This window comes from Prionailurus viverrinus, chromosome A1 (genome assembly GCF_022837055.1).
Source record: "Prionailurus viverrinus isolate Anna chromosome A1, UM_Priviv_1.0, whole genome shotgun sequence".
Lineage (NCBI taxonomy): Eukaryota > Metazoa > Chordata > Mammalia > Carnivora > Felidae > Prionailurus > Prionailurus viverrinus.
This window is the reverse complement of record NC_062561.1, coordinates 29203264-29221642: the sequence shown is the minus strand read 5'-3', so window position 1 is coordinate 29221642 and position 18379 is coordinate 29203264. Positions and strand designations below refer to the sequence as shown.

Below are 18379 nucleotides of genomic sequence, written 5' to 3'. Positions count from 1 at the left end.
TGGGTAGTAGTAAGGTCTAGGGTGTGGTTGCAGTAACATCTCATGGGTCCCTGAAGTGGGGTAAAGGAGATCATTAAAGATGAGGAAATCTTGATTCTAAGACAATAGCTTGTTTTGGATGGGTGATCCACAGTGTTGCATTTGCAGCAGGATAGTGGCAGGATTTGGCAGAGAGAAGAAAACTGACCCAGACTTTAATGAAGAAAGGAAGTGACAGAAACAGTGGTGAAAAGGAGAGATGGGAGTAACACAGCTTAATTTCATGTGCCTAAAATGAACCAGGCACACAAGAGGAGAGGAGTGATACTATGTCTAAGTCTTTTGCTCAAAGATCTTTTTCTTGAAAAGACTGATCATGTTCTCCTTGTGACATATAGTGTGGATGGACTCACTTGGCACCTATTCCAACAACAGAAGCTAAAAACACTACATTTTCAGAACTTCATTGCAGCTAGTGTTCTTCGTGAGACCCTGTTTCCCCATGCAGTTGTACACACCTAAAACTCAGAGTCAATACGAGCTGTGAAGGGGTGGGGGCTGTGTAGGAAGGTTGTATTTTGTGCTAGTGAAGATACCTGGATTCTTCGGGGTAGCCCTGGTGGAATTTCTGGGGTTTTCTCCCTAATGTCTTACATTATTATTACACTGTCTTCAAGTAGCAGCAGTGTTCTGTTAGAAAATTCCAGGCTGATGTTTGAGTGTTTGCTCAGGCTTTGTCCGCCCTGCTTCTGGAGCTTCTTGTAATAATGTGAATACATTATAATTTCACACAGTGATTTTATAAACAGCAGAATTTAGTTTAATAAAAAGGTATCTTAGTCTCTCTTCAAAGATGTTTAGTTACCAAAAGAAATATGCATTATATAAAAGTAATTTTATAAGGGAACCCAAAAGCATGGGCCCCAAGAATAGCTTTTTAGTAAAAGCTTTACAGTGAGCATTAACAGAGTATTCTAGAACTTAAGTAATTTAGATAAGAACATAAAAACTATTTCTATTTTATTCAGGAACTGATGTTTATTCCTTGAATTCATTAGAAAGGAATTAAAGGCATTAAATTGTTTTCTTACAGCTCTGTGTTGAAATACAAATATTTTAGAGACAGTTAAAGTGAAAAAGACAATTTTTAATTATTTTTTTTTTAGGAGACAAGGTATCAGCTTCTTCAGTTGCGCCCCACGCAGCGTGCTTCCTGGATTGGATATGCTATTGCATACCATTTGCTGAAAGATTATGATATGGCACTAAAACTATTGGAAGAGTTTAGACAAACTCAGCAAGTAAGAACTTCATTCTTACATTTTCTCCTACCCACACAAACTAAAATAGCTGACTTCTATATTGCCCCGATTCTCAATTATGCATTAAAGTCTTTGGGACCCATGGAAAAACTTAAAAATTTTTTGAAATAATTGGAAAAAATTAAAATACAGAATTCTTTTTTTTTTTTTATGCTTATTTATTTTTGAGAGAGAGAGAGAGACAGAGTGTGAGCAGGCAAAGGGCAGAGAGAGAGGGAGACACAGAATCTGAAGCAGGCTCCAGGCTCTGAGCTCAGCACAGAGCCCAATGCGTGGCTTAAACTCACAGGCTGTGAGATCATGACCCAAGCCAAAGTTGGACATTTAACTGACTGAGCCACCCAGGTGCTCCTAAAACACTGAATTCTTGATAGAGAATAAATATTATGAAAAATTTTGTACTCTGTTATTTTGATGATATTCAAATGACTAAAGAAAAGAATACATAGAAATGAAAATAGTTTTGTGATTACAGAATTATTCCTCATACATATAGCTTTATGTTTTATGTAAATATGTTAATACATTTTAATACACATACAAAGTAGAAAAATGCAAAAAATATATACTATGCATCATTAGATAAATAGATGCTAACATTTTGCCACACTTTCTCCAGATTTTATTATTTTTTAAAGAAATATTTGGGGTGCCTGGATGGCTCAGATGGTTGAGTGCTCAGCTCTTGATTTCGTCTCAGGTCATGATCACAGGGTCATGGGACTGAGCTCCGCATTGGGCTCTGCACTGAGTGTGGAGCCTGCTTAAGATTCTTTCTCTCTTGGGGTGCCTTGGTGACTCAGTCAGCTAAGTGTCCGACTCTTGGTTTCTGCCCAGGTCATGATCTCACAGTTTTGTGAGTTTGAGGCCCACATCAGGCTCTGTGTTGTGGCAGGGTGGAGCCTGCTTGAGATTCTCTCTCTCTTCCCTTGCTCTCTGATCCTCCCCCACTTGGGATATCTCTGTCTCTCTCAAAATAAATAAACTTTAAGAAAAAAGATTCTCTCTCTCTGCCTCCCTCCCCTGCTTGCATGGGCATACTCTTTCTCACTCTCTCTAAAAAAACCTTAAAAATTTAAAAATTTATAAAGAAAGAAATACTAGAGAAGTAGTTACAAAGTTCTCCCACATCCCTAGAGGTAGCCGCTATTCTGAAATTGTTATAGATCATTCCTAGTCACGTTTAGGTTATATATAAGCCCATAAAAATTACAAACTGTTACTTTGTGTATTTAAAAGTTGACAGAACAATATGCAGTGTTTTCGCATCTTGAGACATATCTGTGTTGATACATGTAGGGCTAGTTTATCCATTTAAAAAAAAAATGTTTATTTATTTTTGAGAGAGAGAGAGGGAGGGAGGGTGGGGGGTGGCAGAGAGAGAGGGAGACAGGATCCAAAGCAGGCTCTGTGCTGACAGTGGAGAGCCCAATGTGGGGGCTCAAACTCACAAGCCATGAGATCATGACCTGAGCCAAAACCAAGAGTTGGATGCTTAACCACCTGAGCCACCCAGGTGCCCCAAGTTTATCTGTTTTTAATTGCTATTTGGTATTTCATTATATAAATAAGCCATAGTTTATCAATTCCACTTTTTCCTTATGCCAATACCACACTATCTTGATTACTGTTGCTTTATAGTATATTTGAAATTTGAAATGCATGTCCTCCCACTTTGTTCAAGATTCTTTTGGCTATACAGGGTTTCTTTTATTTCCATTTGAGTTTTAGGATTAGCATGTCAATTTCTGCAGAAAAGCTTGCTGAGAGTTTTATATGGATTGCATTGAATTTGTAGACCAATTTGGAGAAAATTGCCATCAAAACAGTATTGAGTATCCTGACCCGTGCACAGGGTTTAGAGTGTCTCCATTTATAATAGATTCTTAATTTCTCTCAGCATGTTATCTTCAGTGTATTGGTCTTGTTTCCTAAATTTATTCCTAAATATTTTGTTCTTTTAGATGTTTTATCATAAATGAAATTATTTGAGTTGTTGGTTTCTAGTATATGGAAGTATAATTGATTTTTGTATTTTGATCATGTATTCTGTCACCCTACTAAACGTTTTTATTCTAGTAGTTTTTGTTAAATTCTTTAGGATTTTAACCATTTTCATATTCTGTGGGTATAGGATTTGCTGACCTGAATCTTGACTTTGCCATAGGCAGAAGTGCCACCTTTTTGTTTGTTTTAAAGAATGTATTGGGGCACCTGGGTGGCTCAGTCGGTTAAGCGTCCAACCTTGATTTCAGCTCAGGTCATGATCTCATGGCTTGTGAGTTTGAGCCCCACATCGAGCTCTGTGCTGACAGCGCAGATCCTGCTTGGGATTCTCTCTCATTCTCTCTCTCTCCCTTTCTGCCCCTCCTGCTTTCTCTGTCTCTCTCTCAAAAATAAATAAAATAAACTTAAAAAGAATATTAATTTTCTTCACTATTAATCACTCTTCTATTTGTAATTGCTTCTCAGTTGCTTTTTTTAATCTATGTGAGTGACTTTTCCGAGGAAGTGATGAAAGGTGTATAACTGTTTTATATAATTATATAAATAATTTTTGTTAATTTTTTTCAGGTTCCTCCCAACAAAATAGACTATGAATATAGTGAACTGATACTATACCAGAATCAAGTGATGAGAGAGGCAGACCTATTTCAGGAATCTTTGGAACATATAGAAACATATGAGAAACAGATATGTGATAAACTTTTGGTGGAAGAAATTAAAGGTAAGTTGACCTGCTTTTTCTTTATCAGTGGCCTCAGTTAAAGAAAAGAATAAAAGCTACATACTTTACTCTGCCCTAGTACTTAAATAAGACTTCGTATGTAATAAAAAACATTTTTATTATTAATCTAATGTCTATTAAATTAATCCTCAGAACAATACCATGATATGGTTCTTATATTCATTTTAGAGAGGAGGGGCTGAGGAATCAGACTGGTTAAGTGCTTTGCCCAAAGTCATACAGCTAAGTAAGCTGGGTAATGCTGGATTTGAGTCTAGGGATTTTGGCTCCAGATTCCATTTTCGTAGGCAGTGTCTTATACTCCCTTCATACTTCTCACCCCCAAATATATATCCATGAAATGATGACACTGGGGTCATTATGAAAGTAAGATTGATTTATTTTCAATATGGGCTAATTATGAAGGCAGGATCCTGATAATAAATAGTTTGTTTAAAATGTTCATCAACAAAGGGTCAAGTACATTTGTTTAAAACAAAGTTTGCTCATCAGTTAACATTCTCTGAGCAGTACATAATAAAATGAACAACTAAAGCAATAATTAGCTTAAAACTAAAGTTTCATATAGTTGTGGGACTTCTAAACTTCATAAAAATAATAGCTAAGATTTATTTACTTTTCCTGTGTCTCAGAGTATGGTAATTGCTTAAACTTCTTTATTTCATTTAATTTTTTAGCACTTCTAACATGGGTAGATTATCCCCATTTTATAGTTGAGACTAAAGTTTAGAGAGGTTAAAGACTTGCCCAAAGTCACCCAGCCTTTTAGGTGGTAGAGTTAATTTGTAAATACATCTTCCTGGGCTTCAGAGCCCTTATTTCATTTTATTTTAATTTATTATTATTATTATGATCATGGTTATGATTTATTTATTTTTATTTTGTTGCATATTATTTTAATTTATTATTATTTATTTATTCATTTATTCATTTATTTATTTAACTTATTTTATTTATTTATTTTTTAAAGTAAACTCTATACCCAACATGGGGCTTGAACTCAGGACCCCAAGATCAAGAGTCGTATGCTCTACCAACTGAGCCAGCCAGGTGCCCCTACTTTTTTTTTTTTATTGTTGTTTGTTTTAAATTTAAAGTCTTCATTTTTATAGAGCAATTTTACGTTCACTGCAAAATTGAGTGGAAGGTACAGAGATTTCACATATACTCTCTGTCCTCACACATGCACAGCCTCCCCTACCATTATCAACATCCCCCAGCAGAATGGTATATTTGTTGCAATCAGTGAACCTACACTGAATGTAATTACCACCCAAAGTCTACAGTTTACATTAAAGTTCACTCTCGGTATTATATACTGTCTAGGTTTTGACATATATCCACCACTGTAGTGTCACGTAGAGTAGTTTCATTGCTACACAAACCCTCTGTGCTCTGCCTATTTGTTTGTCCTTGCCCCCAGCTCCTGACCACCACTGATCCATTTAGTATCTCCATAGGTGCGCCTTTTCCAGAATGTTATATAGTTGGAATCATGTAGTATGTAGCTTTTTTAGATTAGCTTTTTTCACATAGTAATTTAAGAGTCCTTCATTTCTTTTCATGAGTCCTTACTTTTAACTGCTATTCTCAACTCTTCTAGTTAATGTATAGCAACTTACTGATTTAATTTTTGTGAATAATACTAATGACAACACTATTTTTCTATTTATTTATTTATTTATATTTTTCCAAGTTTTTATTTAAAAAATTCCAGTTATACATATAGTTAACATACAGTGTAATAATTAGTTTCACGTGTGGAATTTAGTGATTCATCACTTACACACAACACCCGATGCTCATCACAACACGTGCCCTCCTTAGTACCCATCACTCATCTAGCCCATTCCACATACCTGCCTCCCTCCGTCAGTCCTCGGTTTGATATCTATAATTAAGAGTCTGCTTTATGGTTTGCCTATTTTTCCCCCACTGTGTTCATCTGTTTTGTTTCTTAAATTCCACATAAGAGTGAAATCATATGGTATTTGCCTTTCTCTGATTTATTTTGCTTAGCATAATGATCTCTAGCTCCATCCATGTCGTTGCAAATGGCAAGATTTCTTTTTTTTATGGCTGAGTAATAATATATACCACATCTTTATCCATTCATCAGTCGATGGACATTTGGGCTCTTTTCATTATTTGGCTATTGAACAACAGTATTTTTCAAACAGTGGTAAAATGGCGATAAATTATTTAATGTTCTGGTTTCTTTCTTCTATCACTTATAATTGATGGGAACAAAGAAAATGGCAATTATTTTTATATTCTGATGTATTATTGCTATTTCTTGATTAACTCTTAACTCAGGTTGCTTTCTCTCTCTCTTGTAACAGCAGTCCAGAATGCAGTGATTAAAAAGTAGATAAGATATAGTGAGATCAGTTCTAGTTCAAACAGTGTGCAGGTTGCAGTGTTGCCACATTCATCCATATGTTGCTAGTGAGGGGAATTTGGGGGCCATCATCTTGAATATAAAGCCAGTACTTTATACTGCTTATAGAGACAAGTTAGAGTATTATTTTTTCGGTGAACTTCGCAGGGCCCAGAGAGACCTTTGACATTTACACATTGATGTCTTTTGTAGTCCTTAGCATATTAAGATCCTTTAATAAACAAAAAATGTTAGAAATCTTCACTTACTTTATGAATATGCAAATGTATTTTTTGTTCTGTGTAGTCCTCTAGTAATAATCTTTGCCTGTGATGGTAGCAGAAAACAAAGGTTTTTGGAATTGAAATCTGTGTTGTTGTCTATTTACCTAGGGTAAGCCAGGTAAAAACTGGACTAGCCAGAAATTAATTGTGGAGGAATGTGGCATGTTTATACTTTTAAGTAGCAAACACTTGTGTGCATTCGTTTTGTGCCAAGAATTGTGCTAACTAACCAGTTTAAATTAATATATCACAAAAGCAGACAGAGGTAGTCGATATTTTATAGGTAAGTGGACATTGGAAGCTTGTAACATGCTCAGGGTCACAGAGTTAGAAAATGGTAAAGCTGGAAATTATATCGAGTTAGTCTTCTTCTAGAGCTTGAGTAATACATAAAAATAGTAAAATAATAGCATGTAATAACCACTTTAATATATTGTCCCCTCCCAGATGATGAAAGCTGAAATAATATGTCTGAAGACATTTCAAAGGTTTCTTCCTTTGAAATAGATTGGGGAAGGGGAAATAGCAATAGGAAGTTGAGGTATACTCTTTTTTGAGAATCTCTCTTTTACCTTGGATTACGTGCACTTTGTATTCTACCTGAGAAGTTTAGATACTCATTTTCCAAACCTACTTCCAATTTGTGTGGCTTGGTAAAAGGATTTGGACCTTAGGGGTGATCCACGTGTGAATCTGGTTTATGTGGTTTCTAGCTGTGAAGTGGTACTTAGTGTTTTTGCTTCACTGAGTTAAACTTTGGCAATTTTAGTGATGTAGAAAGGAATCTAAGAGAATTGAATGGAAAATGTTTAATATAGGAATTGATCAGGAAAAGTACATTCAAATCTAGCAGTAGGAATGTAGGGATATTTCATTCGAATTACTTACCAATCTGTGTTGGGAGTCTTTAATTGTTGTTAAGGGTATATAAAAACGTGTATAATACAAATATTTTTACCAAGAACTTAATATACTATATGTATATTTGGAGTGTGGGAGGGAGCCAAAATGTTAGCTTATAATATTATAATTATAATTTTACATATAATATATATAATTAATAATTATATTAATCTTTATTATAATATTTATGATATTATAATTATAATATTAGAATGTTAGTATATAGTAGAATGTGTAAATGAAGGTTCACTTCTGAAGTGAATATTAATTATATATAATTAATAATTATATTAATCTTTATTATAATATTTATGATATTATAATTATAATATTAGAATGTTAGTATATAGTAGAATGTGTAAATGAAGGTTCACTTCTGAAGTGAATATTAATTATATATAATTAATAATTATATTAATCTTTATTATAATATTTATGATATTATAATTATAATATTAGAATGTTAGTATATAATAGAATGTGTAAATGAAGGTTCACTTCTGAAGACAAGCTGTGAATTAATCTGTGTTTAGTGGTATAAACTGCAACATGTCCCAAAGGGAAGCACATACAGTTTTTTCATAAATATCTAGTATGTTAATACTGCTTAGTGAAATCTATGAGATCAGAAAGTTATTTAATGTTTGAGTAAAATGAATGTGAATTTGAACTTAATTTTAGGGGAAATGCTGTTGAAATTGGGAAGATTAAAAGAAGCCAGTGAAGTGTTCAAAAATTTGATTGATCGGAATGCAGAAAATTGGTGTTATTATGAAGGCTTGGAAAAAGCTCTGCAACTTAGTATGTAATTATTTTTCTCCTCTACCTTATCTTCGCTAGTGCTTGAAGTGAATGCAAAGTTGTGATAATATTTGAGGACAGATATTTTTAGCATTAGCATTTATTTTTCCATTTAGGAGAATTACAGGTTAAACATGGCAGTGAAGATGAGTTCAGATATTTATTTATACTTTAGTGATAAATGCTCACAGATAATTTTAAGTTCCTTGACCCATTGAAATGTTACCAGTTTAGGCTAACTAGAGAGCTGGGGAGGAAAGTGAGCCGTTCCATTTCTGGGAAACGTAGTTATTTAGTATTTTTTAAAGAATTAGAGGTTTGTTACCCTCAGCCTTTAAACATAAGAATTAGGCCAAAGCAGTTTTGCTGAGGATATGTATTGTATAGCATCAGCATGAAAATTATCCTCTAAGTTTCAGGCTGGGCTACTTTGCATAGAGCAAAATGTCACATGTCTTCTTTTCAAATTAGGTAAACTATCCTTTTTGGAAATCTAGAATTGCAATTTTCCCTAGTATTTTCATAATTAAATGTTGCTCAGAGCAGTTAATATTCCTAGTATATTTACTCATGGATAAATACATGGCTGAAATAATTTTGAAAATATGGCTCAAGGGTGTTGAAACAGCAGAACTTTTAAATTTAAAGATATGGTAAAAATAGGTAGCTACTCATACTCATTTATAGAAGTGTAAGCCATGAGAAAAATTTTTTGTTGTGTTCCCATCACTATAAATTACCAGGTTTTCTGTTAGTGTTTAAAATTTAAAATTTAGTGTAAAAAATTCTGTTAGTGTTTAAAATCACAGGTCATTAATTGTTTCCTTTAAATTGTCTTTAAGACAATGATGAAAACAAAAATTATTGATTACATCAATAATTTGTGGTTTTAAAAAATCAGGACAAAAGTTTTCTATTTGAAGGTTGGAAATGCAAGATAACTGTGATGTTTTTCTTTAAACTATCAGTTACTGACATGTAGTTAATACAGATATTTAAATGTTTAGTAAGTTGAATATAACCTGTTCCATGTCAAGAACCATGCTTACTATAAAATATTTTGATTACAAACTAATTATATTACTTTATCTTTTTAGGTTCCATAGGACCTTTTCTCCCCCATGGTAAGTTCTGGAGCTCCAACTTGTGACTTCAAATAGGACATTGGAATGGTTTGGTTTTGTCTTAACTTAACTACATTTATAAGACTTGTTATATTTGGGATAGTGGGGAATTTTTTTTCTTATATTCTTAGGATTAGGCTTAAATATGAGACCTGACTTTTAAAAGCAGTAAATAGCCTTCATGTAAATTTTAGTATAAGGGTCCTTGATATTTCATGAAGTCTCCAGATTGTTAACAGAATGTAAAAATTATCTTTCATGTATCCCAGGTTTTGAATCCTACCACATTGGAGCTCCAAAACATACTACTGGGGGAAGGAAAGAGTTTAAACAAAATCAAACATTACCTTTTTAAGTGTTACATTTATAGTCTCGATAGTGAACACTACATTTAGGATGGAGATACCTTGATTGCTAGCACCAAGGGTTCTTCTTACAAAATATTTCCGTTTTCTGAGTTGAAATCAATTAAAAACCTTACAGTTTAAAATCAAATTTGTTTGCTTTCTCTTAAAATTCTGTTGTAAATGGTCTTAATGCTTATATGAAACAGTGCATATAATCTCTCTTTGCAAATTATGGTAGATATTATTTTAGAATAATGAACTGGACCCAGATCCTACCTTGCAAATTGTTATTGCAGAGTCACCTGTAGTTTGTGTGTATACGTATATATGTATATGTGTGTGTGTGTGTGTGTGTGTGTGTGTATATATATATATATGTATATATATGTTTTCTATTCAGTACTATAAAATTAATTTGGTCTTGGGAGGGAAGACCCAACTTTCTGTTAGAAGTATATTTTGTATCACTCTATTTGGGAGAAATAATTTGCCACTTTAAACAATCTGTATGAATCGGATTCTTTATAATGGAGTTTCATTGAAGATTTTAAGTGTTAAAGCTACCTTAGAAATTTAGTTCACTTTTTAAACTATAAGACATTCACATTCATGATGCTGAAACAGTTGCTTTTTAAAACCTAATCAATGGGTGTTACAGCCTTTTGTGGGGAGGTGTGTAGGCTTCATCAGGCTAGAGAGTTTGTGTAAGACTTGAAGGAGGACTTTCTTTTTCATGGGTTGTGCGCTAACGAATGGAAGTGCTGTGTATCTTGAGTCTCTGTGTCTTGCATGGGTATGATTTGAGTTGGTTTTAGAATCTGTTGTGATGAAAGAAGTTTTGGATTTATCTGGAGGTTGGGTTTAAAATGGTGTTTTGCTGATTATGTGTTTCACCACCACAGAGTTTTCATGTCATTCTTATAAAAATTGGGCACAGCTTTAATATTGACAATGCAATCTTTATTTATAACATTTAAAAAAGTTTATTAGCATTTTTTCGTAGATAAAAAGTTCTGATGCTTTGAATCTCACACATATTTACTGATAATAGGCACTTTAGAAGAGAGGCTCCAAATTTATGAAGAAATTAGTAAGCAGCACCCCAGAGCAATTTCACCTAGAAGATTACCTTTGAATCTTGCCCCAGGTAATATTAGGATATCTTTTGTAACACTAATAATTATTTGTTATTCAACATCATTCACATTTAAAAAACTTGTTTCTTGTACAGAGTTTATATCGTCACCAATCTTGGGGGTGGGAGTGATCAGTTATGAATTTATTATGCATGTGTTAATAAGAATGTTGAGCATATGGCTATATGTTTGTCTCAAGTATTTGAAATTACCTTTTTAGAGATTGTTTTTCTCATGTGACTTTAAAAATTAAACACTAGATTTAGAAGATCAATTAAATTCCCTAGAAATGACAAATCCTAAGTGAGGTATTATGATTTAAGTGGTAGAAGTTTTGAAGTTTTAGGTCTTTTTTTTTAATGGTTTTTATTTATTTTTGAGAGAGAGAGAGAGAGAGAGAGAGGGAAAGGATAGTGGGGGAGGGTCAGAGAGAGAGGGAGACACAGAATCTGGAGCAGGCTCCAGGCTCTGAGCTGTCCACACAGAGCCCAACGCGGGGCTCAGACTCACAAACCGAGAAATCAGGATCTGGGCCGAAGTCAGATGCTTAACCAGCTGAACCACCCAGGTGCCCCTGGGTCTTCTTTTTAGAGCACAAATTCAGAGAAAGAGTGGGGAGCCCTTTGTGTCCACCACAGTGTTTAAGAACGTTACTATTCCCTATGAAGGCACTCTGTCTTCAGAATTGTCTGCTTCCCTGAAATTCGCCTTTATCATGCCCTTGTTTTTACAGAGCTCCATGTATTTTGTAGCCCTAGAAAAACAACCCCCCCACCCCGTCCCTCCCTGCTTTTGTACATAATGTAAATTGGCGCACTATGGTTTGTATTCTGTGACTTGCTTTTATCGAACAGCAGTATATGCACGACCGTGATCCAAGTTGTGCAAGTGGTTGAACTCCTTCACTTTGGGGTCTAGAGGAAGTAAAAGTATGTTAGTTCTTCAGATAGTTAACATCTGAAGATTTGTGCCTTTTTCTTAGAGCTGTCAGTTGTCTCTGTTTTTAGCTGGAAGTGCTGTAGATTATGAATTATTTGTTGGGACTTCTGGCATGTCTTTTGATATTAAGTCAGACCCTAGAAAGCTAATAGAACTTAAAAAAAATCTATTCTAGGCATGGGGTGAGGAGGGGGTATATTTTCTAATGAATTTTCACTTATAGTGCAGATAATTGGGTTATAATTTTCTTTATCTAAAGATTTATGGAAATTAAAAAGTTTTTAGTTACTGACTTTAAAAATGTATGAAGTACCTGTTAGAAATGTATCAGATAGTCGGTACGAGTTTATTGTAAACAGTTTATTTTCCACTAGTATATCTTAGTTCCACAAATAATAAATGGTATTCTTCTGATGCTCTCATTTTTGTTTTGGCTTAATGAATACCAAAAGCAGATTTCCCTGATGTTTTTCAGGGAACATTATGCTCACGTGGCTAGTATCAGTACTCGGGAGGGTACTGGTGTGCTGAGATGTTCGTCAGTCGAGTGAGTTGGGGAAACTTTGAATTGAACACAGCAGTCAGGTTTCTGTGGGACCTGTTAGAACGTTCATAACTGCATTGTGAATTTCTGAGATAGGATGTCCTATGCAAGGAGGAGCATTCCCATGTGTGTTTCATTGAGGATGTTTGGCTTCACATTTTTATATGTCTTTTTTTAAATAACAGCATTTGAAATAGAATTCACGTGCCATATAATTCACTTTTTAAAGTATGCAACTCCATGTTTTAGTGTATTCATGGAATTGTGCAACTGTTGTCACAATCTGGTTTCAGAAAGTTTTTGTCCCTCCCAAAAGAAACCTCACTCCCCGCACTCCCTGCGTCAGGCCGCACTCCCCCTGCACTTCCAGCACCAGGCGGCCGCTAATACTTCCTGTACCTGTGGAGTTGTCTGTTCTGGACGTTTCATACAAATGGAATCATACCACATGTGGCCTTTGTGTCTGGCTTCTTTTTTTAAAAATTGGTCTCCATATATAATGTATGTCTTGTGTCACGTTGTGGGTGGGGATATTCTCTTAGTTTGGAGTTTTCAGATGCATCTATGTGCCTCTTAGGAAAGAAGGAAAACTCATTTAACTTTATAGTTATTATTTTAATGTTTATTTATTTATTTTGAGAGGGAGAGAGAGAGAATCCTAAGCAGGCTCTGCACTGTCAGCACAGAGTCCCCATAGCGGGGCTTGAACTCACGAACCTTGAGATCATGACCTAAGCCAAAATCAAGAGTTGAACACATAACCGACCGAACCACCCAGGCACCCCTAACTTTAAGATTATTAACAAGATGTCTTAGTTCTGTTATTCCTTAATGGAACATGGAACTTCAAATTTACACTGCCTTGAGTTTTTCTCATAGTTAATAAAGTTTGCTAAAAACTCTTAGTACATGACAGGAAATATATTTTTACTGAAAGATAGCTTGGAACCAACTGTTGATTATAAAGTGCAATTTAGCTTTAAGTGGAATTATCTTGGACTCTCTGGGCAATCTGTCTTTGAAAGGCTAAAGGCGTCTTTATACAAGATAGGGCTCAGTTGAAGGGTCTGATGGCACGGACTTCAAGGTCAACATCACTGTGAGGTTCTAACATCCATGGACTTACAAAGCTCCAGTGAGCATATGTAAAATCACACAGATACCTAATTGTACCTCTGCAGAAGCTAAATACTTCATGTTGTTTTGCCTGTCTAGAAATATTTTTATGTGTAATAAGAAAAGCATCTTGATATTGTCAAAAACAATAAGATTTTTATTCAAGAAACATGGAACTTGAGAATGCAAGGTGAAAGTTTTAAAAAAGAGTTTTCAGTTTTTAGTTAAAAAGGCTTAAAACTGTCAAGTAGTGAATACAGAACTCCTAGGTAGATTCTCCAACCGTCGAAAATATTAAGCGCTATGAAAATAATGCAGGGATATAGCTACTTTTCAAAAGAACTGGTTTACTTCATCATGTTCTATTAGTCTTCACTGGCCAAGGCAGGGGAGAGAGGGAAGGAGATAATCCAGAGTATTAAAGACAAAGTTCTGATCAAATTTTACTCCATTCTTTTTCATTGGATTATTTACTATTGAGATATAATTACATATAACATTATAGAAGTTTAAGGTGTATAACTCTTGATTTGATACATTTATACATTGTATTATTACTATAGTGGTACCATAGTATGCTAGCTAACACCTTCATCAGGTCATATAGTTATTTCTTTTTTATATTGAGAACATTCTCCATGATTTAGAATAAATTCCCAGTGAATCACACACAGTCTGATCTTGCTGATTGTATTATTTTAGCACTGGTTTTTGAGACAGCAATTTTTATTGAATCTATACTACACATCTGGAGAAGAATTAGCATAGCATCTGTGTAGACAGATAACCTGTTTGGTAAGTGGTAATGCTAAGCAGGCACTTAATGATTGACAGTCTTTTTTTTTTTTTTTTTTTTTACCCCTAAAGGAAACACTGTGGGGGGTACTAAAGATTATTTTAAAATAATTAGGAAGAAGAGAGATTATTTGCTTTTGTGAAGGGGTTTTTCTTATGCCTAAAGAAAACCTTATGAGCTGAGTCATGGTAAGTAATTTTAGAATATAGTGTGTGACTGAGCATTTGAATAGCTGTCTGTAGGCTTCTTATTTAGATAATGCATTATAGTTCCAGGTAAAATGATTTTTTAAGTGGAAAGTTTTTCCTGTCCTTCCTCTGACCACCTCCTTCTCTAGTGGCTGCATTGTTACCAGTAGGTGGTGTATACTTCCATAAACATGTTGTGCATATACAAGCACAAATGTGTGTGTGGGTTTGTGTATAGCTTTCTTTTTTTCTCCCTCTTTTGTACAAAAATGGTAGCATAGATTGCTGTGCACTTGGGTTTTCTTTCCACTTAACTCTGTGTCTGTGCTTTACATCAGCACATGAAGAACTTCCCCATTCTTTCTCACAGCTGCACAGTCTAACAGTTTAACGGGAGAAGGGGCTTTCAAAATTATGGATAATTGAGAATGGACTACATTGTCTTTTAACTTCAATCTGCCAGGATGATCTGAATTGACTGAGAAAGTTGAGGAAGAAGAGGAGTTCAGAATAGCCCCTGACATGAAGATACAATGCTTGGTTTCTCAGTGGATGTCTGCAAATATGGAAAAGATTCTTAACTATAGAAATGCAGTAGCTGTCAGGTTATCATGGCATGTAATGATAGACAACATTTATTGAGTAGTTATTGTATGCCAGACACTCTTTACTGCTATATACTTATATTCTGGTTTGAGCCATGCAGGAGGGCTCTTGAGGCTGCTAGCATTGTTACCCTCACCTACAGTGGGGAAAGTGAGGATTTTAGTGGACAGGTTGGTTACTTGTCCAAGGTCACACAGAAGTGGAAGAATACACATTTCTCTAAACAGCTGCATCCCACTGGTCCACCACAATATTGTTAACTTTAAAAAAAAAAAGTATTTATTTTGAAAGAGAGAGCAAGCACAGGAAGGGCAGAGAGAGAGAGAGAGAGAGAGAGAGAGAGAGAGAGAATCTCTAGTAGGCTCTGAGCTGTCAGTGCTGAGCCCAGGGCAGGACTCAAACTTACGAACCTTGAGATCATCGTGACCTGAGCTAAAATCAAGAGTTGGATGCTTAACCAACTGAGCCACCCAGGCGCCCCAGTATTGTTAACTTTTGCCTTATATCGGAGGAAGTGCTGGAAAGATTTGATCTCTAAAACTACTTTTGATTTTTAAAGAAGTAATGATGTCTATTTAACCCAGAATATACTTTGTGTATGATCTAATAAAAGATTAGAGATTATCTGGAAATGGTTTTTATAGTACATTAACAAATGTTGAACCTGTTTTTATATTTGGTAAACTTTCCCCTTAATAAAATTTAAATATCTCTTTTAAATTTTTATGACATCTAATTATATTGAGTATGCATGTTTTGCTCAATACAGTCACAACAAATAAAAATAACCGCTTTGGGTTGTTGGTATTTTTTTTGTGAAGTGTTGTGATTCATAATGAAACTTTAAGGGATTGTTCAATAGTTTTACTTTAGGTTAAGCCATTTATGACATATGTATCTTTTTCTTTAAAAAAAATTTTTTTTAATGTTTATTTTTGAGAGAGAGAGAGTGAGCGAGCTGGGGAAGGGGTAGAGAGAGGGAGACATAGAAGCTGAAGCAAGCTTCAGGCTCTGAGCTGTCAGCAAAGAGCCCAATGTGCGGCTCGAACTCACAAGCCGCAAGATCATGAACTGAGCCAAAGTCGAACGCTTAACCCGACTGAGCCACCCAGGCGCCCTGTAATCTTTTTCTTTTTAATGAGTGGGCAAATCCGTGTTGTTATATAATAACTCTTCCTGTCAAAAAAGTTAAAGCCTTAACTGAGTTAAAGCCTTTGTGTTGTATTTAAAATGAAAAAGTTTCCATTTTTTCCCCTGCTTCCAGAAAGTGATGCCAAGGTTTTTTTGGAAGGGTTTAATAATGATAGAATTATTTACTTCTAATGTTAAAATGCTCTGGGGCTCAGTCTGATGTCTAACATATGTTTATTTTATGTATTATCCATCCTACCCACTGGAATGTTAAGTTCCAAGAGGGCAGAATTTAATTCATTTATTTATTTTGAGAGAGAGAAAGAGAGCATGAGCGGGGGAGGGGGAGAGAGAGGGAGAGAGAGAATCCCAAGCAGGCTCTGCGCTGACAGCGTGACTTGATCTCACGAAGTGTGAGATTGTGACCTGAACGGAGATTCAGAGTTGGACACTTAACCGACTGAGCCACTCAGGCGCCCCAGAATTTGTTTTTAATTGTTTTAGTCACCACTACGTCCCTAATGCCTAGAACACTGCCTGGCACATATGGGTGCTTGAAAGATGATTGTGGAATGAATGTTGAGGCAAATCACTAATTGGTTTGGAAAACATTTTCAAATACTACTTTAGTGTTTAAAAATATATTTTGGCTGTCAGTTAAATATGCTGCTGGTTACGGTAGGATCTCTTTATAGTCTTCAGCGTGCCTTATGAGGTGTCTGCAGATGAGGACGAGTCTGTGCTAGTCAGTGAGGTTAGGAAAGAGACTTGCTATGGGGACTGTATTCAGAATGGATAGTGAGTAACTTTTTCTACTACTTAAAGCTGCACAGTTATTTGGTGTACTTATCTTTTGAAGTGTTCCTTGAAGATATTTTAACCTAGATCTAGGGAAAAGGATAGTTGCCAACTAAGATATTTAGTGTTATCTTTTTGGGTGGTAACAGTCAAGCAATAAATGCTGACAGACTTTTGGGTTTAAAAATAGGATGGAGGGATCATTGTTTTTGAGGGAGGTTTATTTTTATTTGTAAAATCACTTTGAGAACTGTTTGCATCAATTGAAATATAACAAAGTACACTTTTGTTTCTAGGTGAAAAATTTAGAGAACTAATGGATAAGTTCCTGAGGATTAACTTCAGTAAAGGCTGCCCACCCTTGTTCACTACTTTGAAATCTTTATATTACAATACAGAAAAGGTAAAATTTGGTCTTTACTCAGTTTTGCTGTAATCTTTTTACTAACTTATTATAGAAACATTTCCATGTGAATAATATGCTATGATTTAATAATTTTTTCTATTCTGTTAATAGAGAAACTATTCACCTTAGTTTAATAGTAGTTGAGCTGAAATTATATGTGTGTAGTATGCTTTATTTGACTGTAATGGCACTGCTGTTGAGTTTTTGGTAAATAGTGGTTGATTCATGTGAAGACATGGAGCAGTGCCTACCAATAATTTCTGTAGCTTATTTAAAGTAGCATTTGCCAAAATTCATCACTTACTCTTTAGGATAAGGGTGACAGAGAAGAAAGGGGAGGTGAGATGTCAGAAATGGTAAAGAGCTTATTACATGTGTGAATTCGAATACAGATTTTCCCTGCTGTCTGAAAGTAGAGTGTTCCTGTGAAACCTCTCAAGCTGAAATGGTGTAAAGTGAAGCACAATTAGCATTAGTTTGTATTCAAAATTTTTGAACATTCCCAGACCCCAAAAATAACCTCTCCGGCTTTTCTGATATCTTAGGATGCATCTTGCTAATGGATGCACAAAATAAATCGAGATAAAGCACAGATGCTCACAGACACAGTTCAAATCTATGGTGGCCTGATGCTGAGTGTCCTTCCTGGAGGAAGGAACCTGATGGTGTCCCTCTCCTTGCCGAGAGTGTGCGATGCCTCTGTGAGGGCTCCCTGCAAAACCAATGCTGAGCGCTGTTTTCACTTTTTGCCTTTTTCCGTGAAAGCGAAGGCACCACTGTAGGTCTTTGGTAAAAGTGAAAGTGGTGTAATACAAACTTTCACAAAACCA

General features: G+C 35.1%; 1 protein-coding gene across 10 annotated transcripts in view; it reads left to right on the top strand.

Annotated features, from left to right (window-relative positions):
• NAA16 (N-alpha-acetyltransferase 16, NatA auxiliary subunit) overlaps positions 1 to 18379 on the top strand; it is a 66007-nt gene that overhangs the window by 10678 nt on the left and 36950 nt on the right. For 7 of the 10 annotated variants that reach the window (XR_007151167.1, XM_047854154.1, XM_047854137.1 and 4 more), the window contains 6 exons: positions 1146 to 1280; positions 3876 to 4029; positions 8299 to 8418; positions 9516 to 9542; positions 10941 to 11036; positions 17440 to 17546. Coding sequence is in view for 9 of the 10 variants with exons in the window: in XM_047854154.1 (XP_047710110.1) it covers positions 1146 to 1280; positions 3876 to 4029; positions 8299 to 8418; positions 9516 to 9542; positions 10941 to 11036; positions 17440 to 17546 (639 nt within the window). In the remaining variant the exon portion in view is untranslated. Of the gene's footprint in view, positions 1 to 1145; positions 1281 to 3875; positions 4030 to 8298; positions 8419 to 9515; positions 9543 to 10940; positions 11037 to 14491; positions 14609 to 17439; positions 17547 to 18379 lie in introns of those variants that run through there. The other 3 variants (XM_047854207.1, XM_047854147.1, XM_047854159.1) reach the window with 3 other exon arrangements.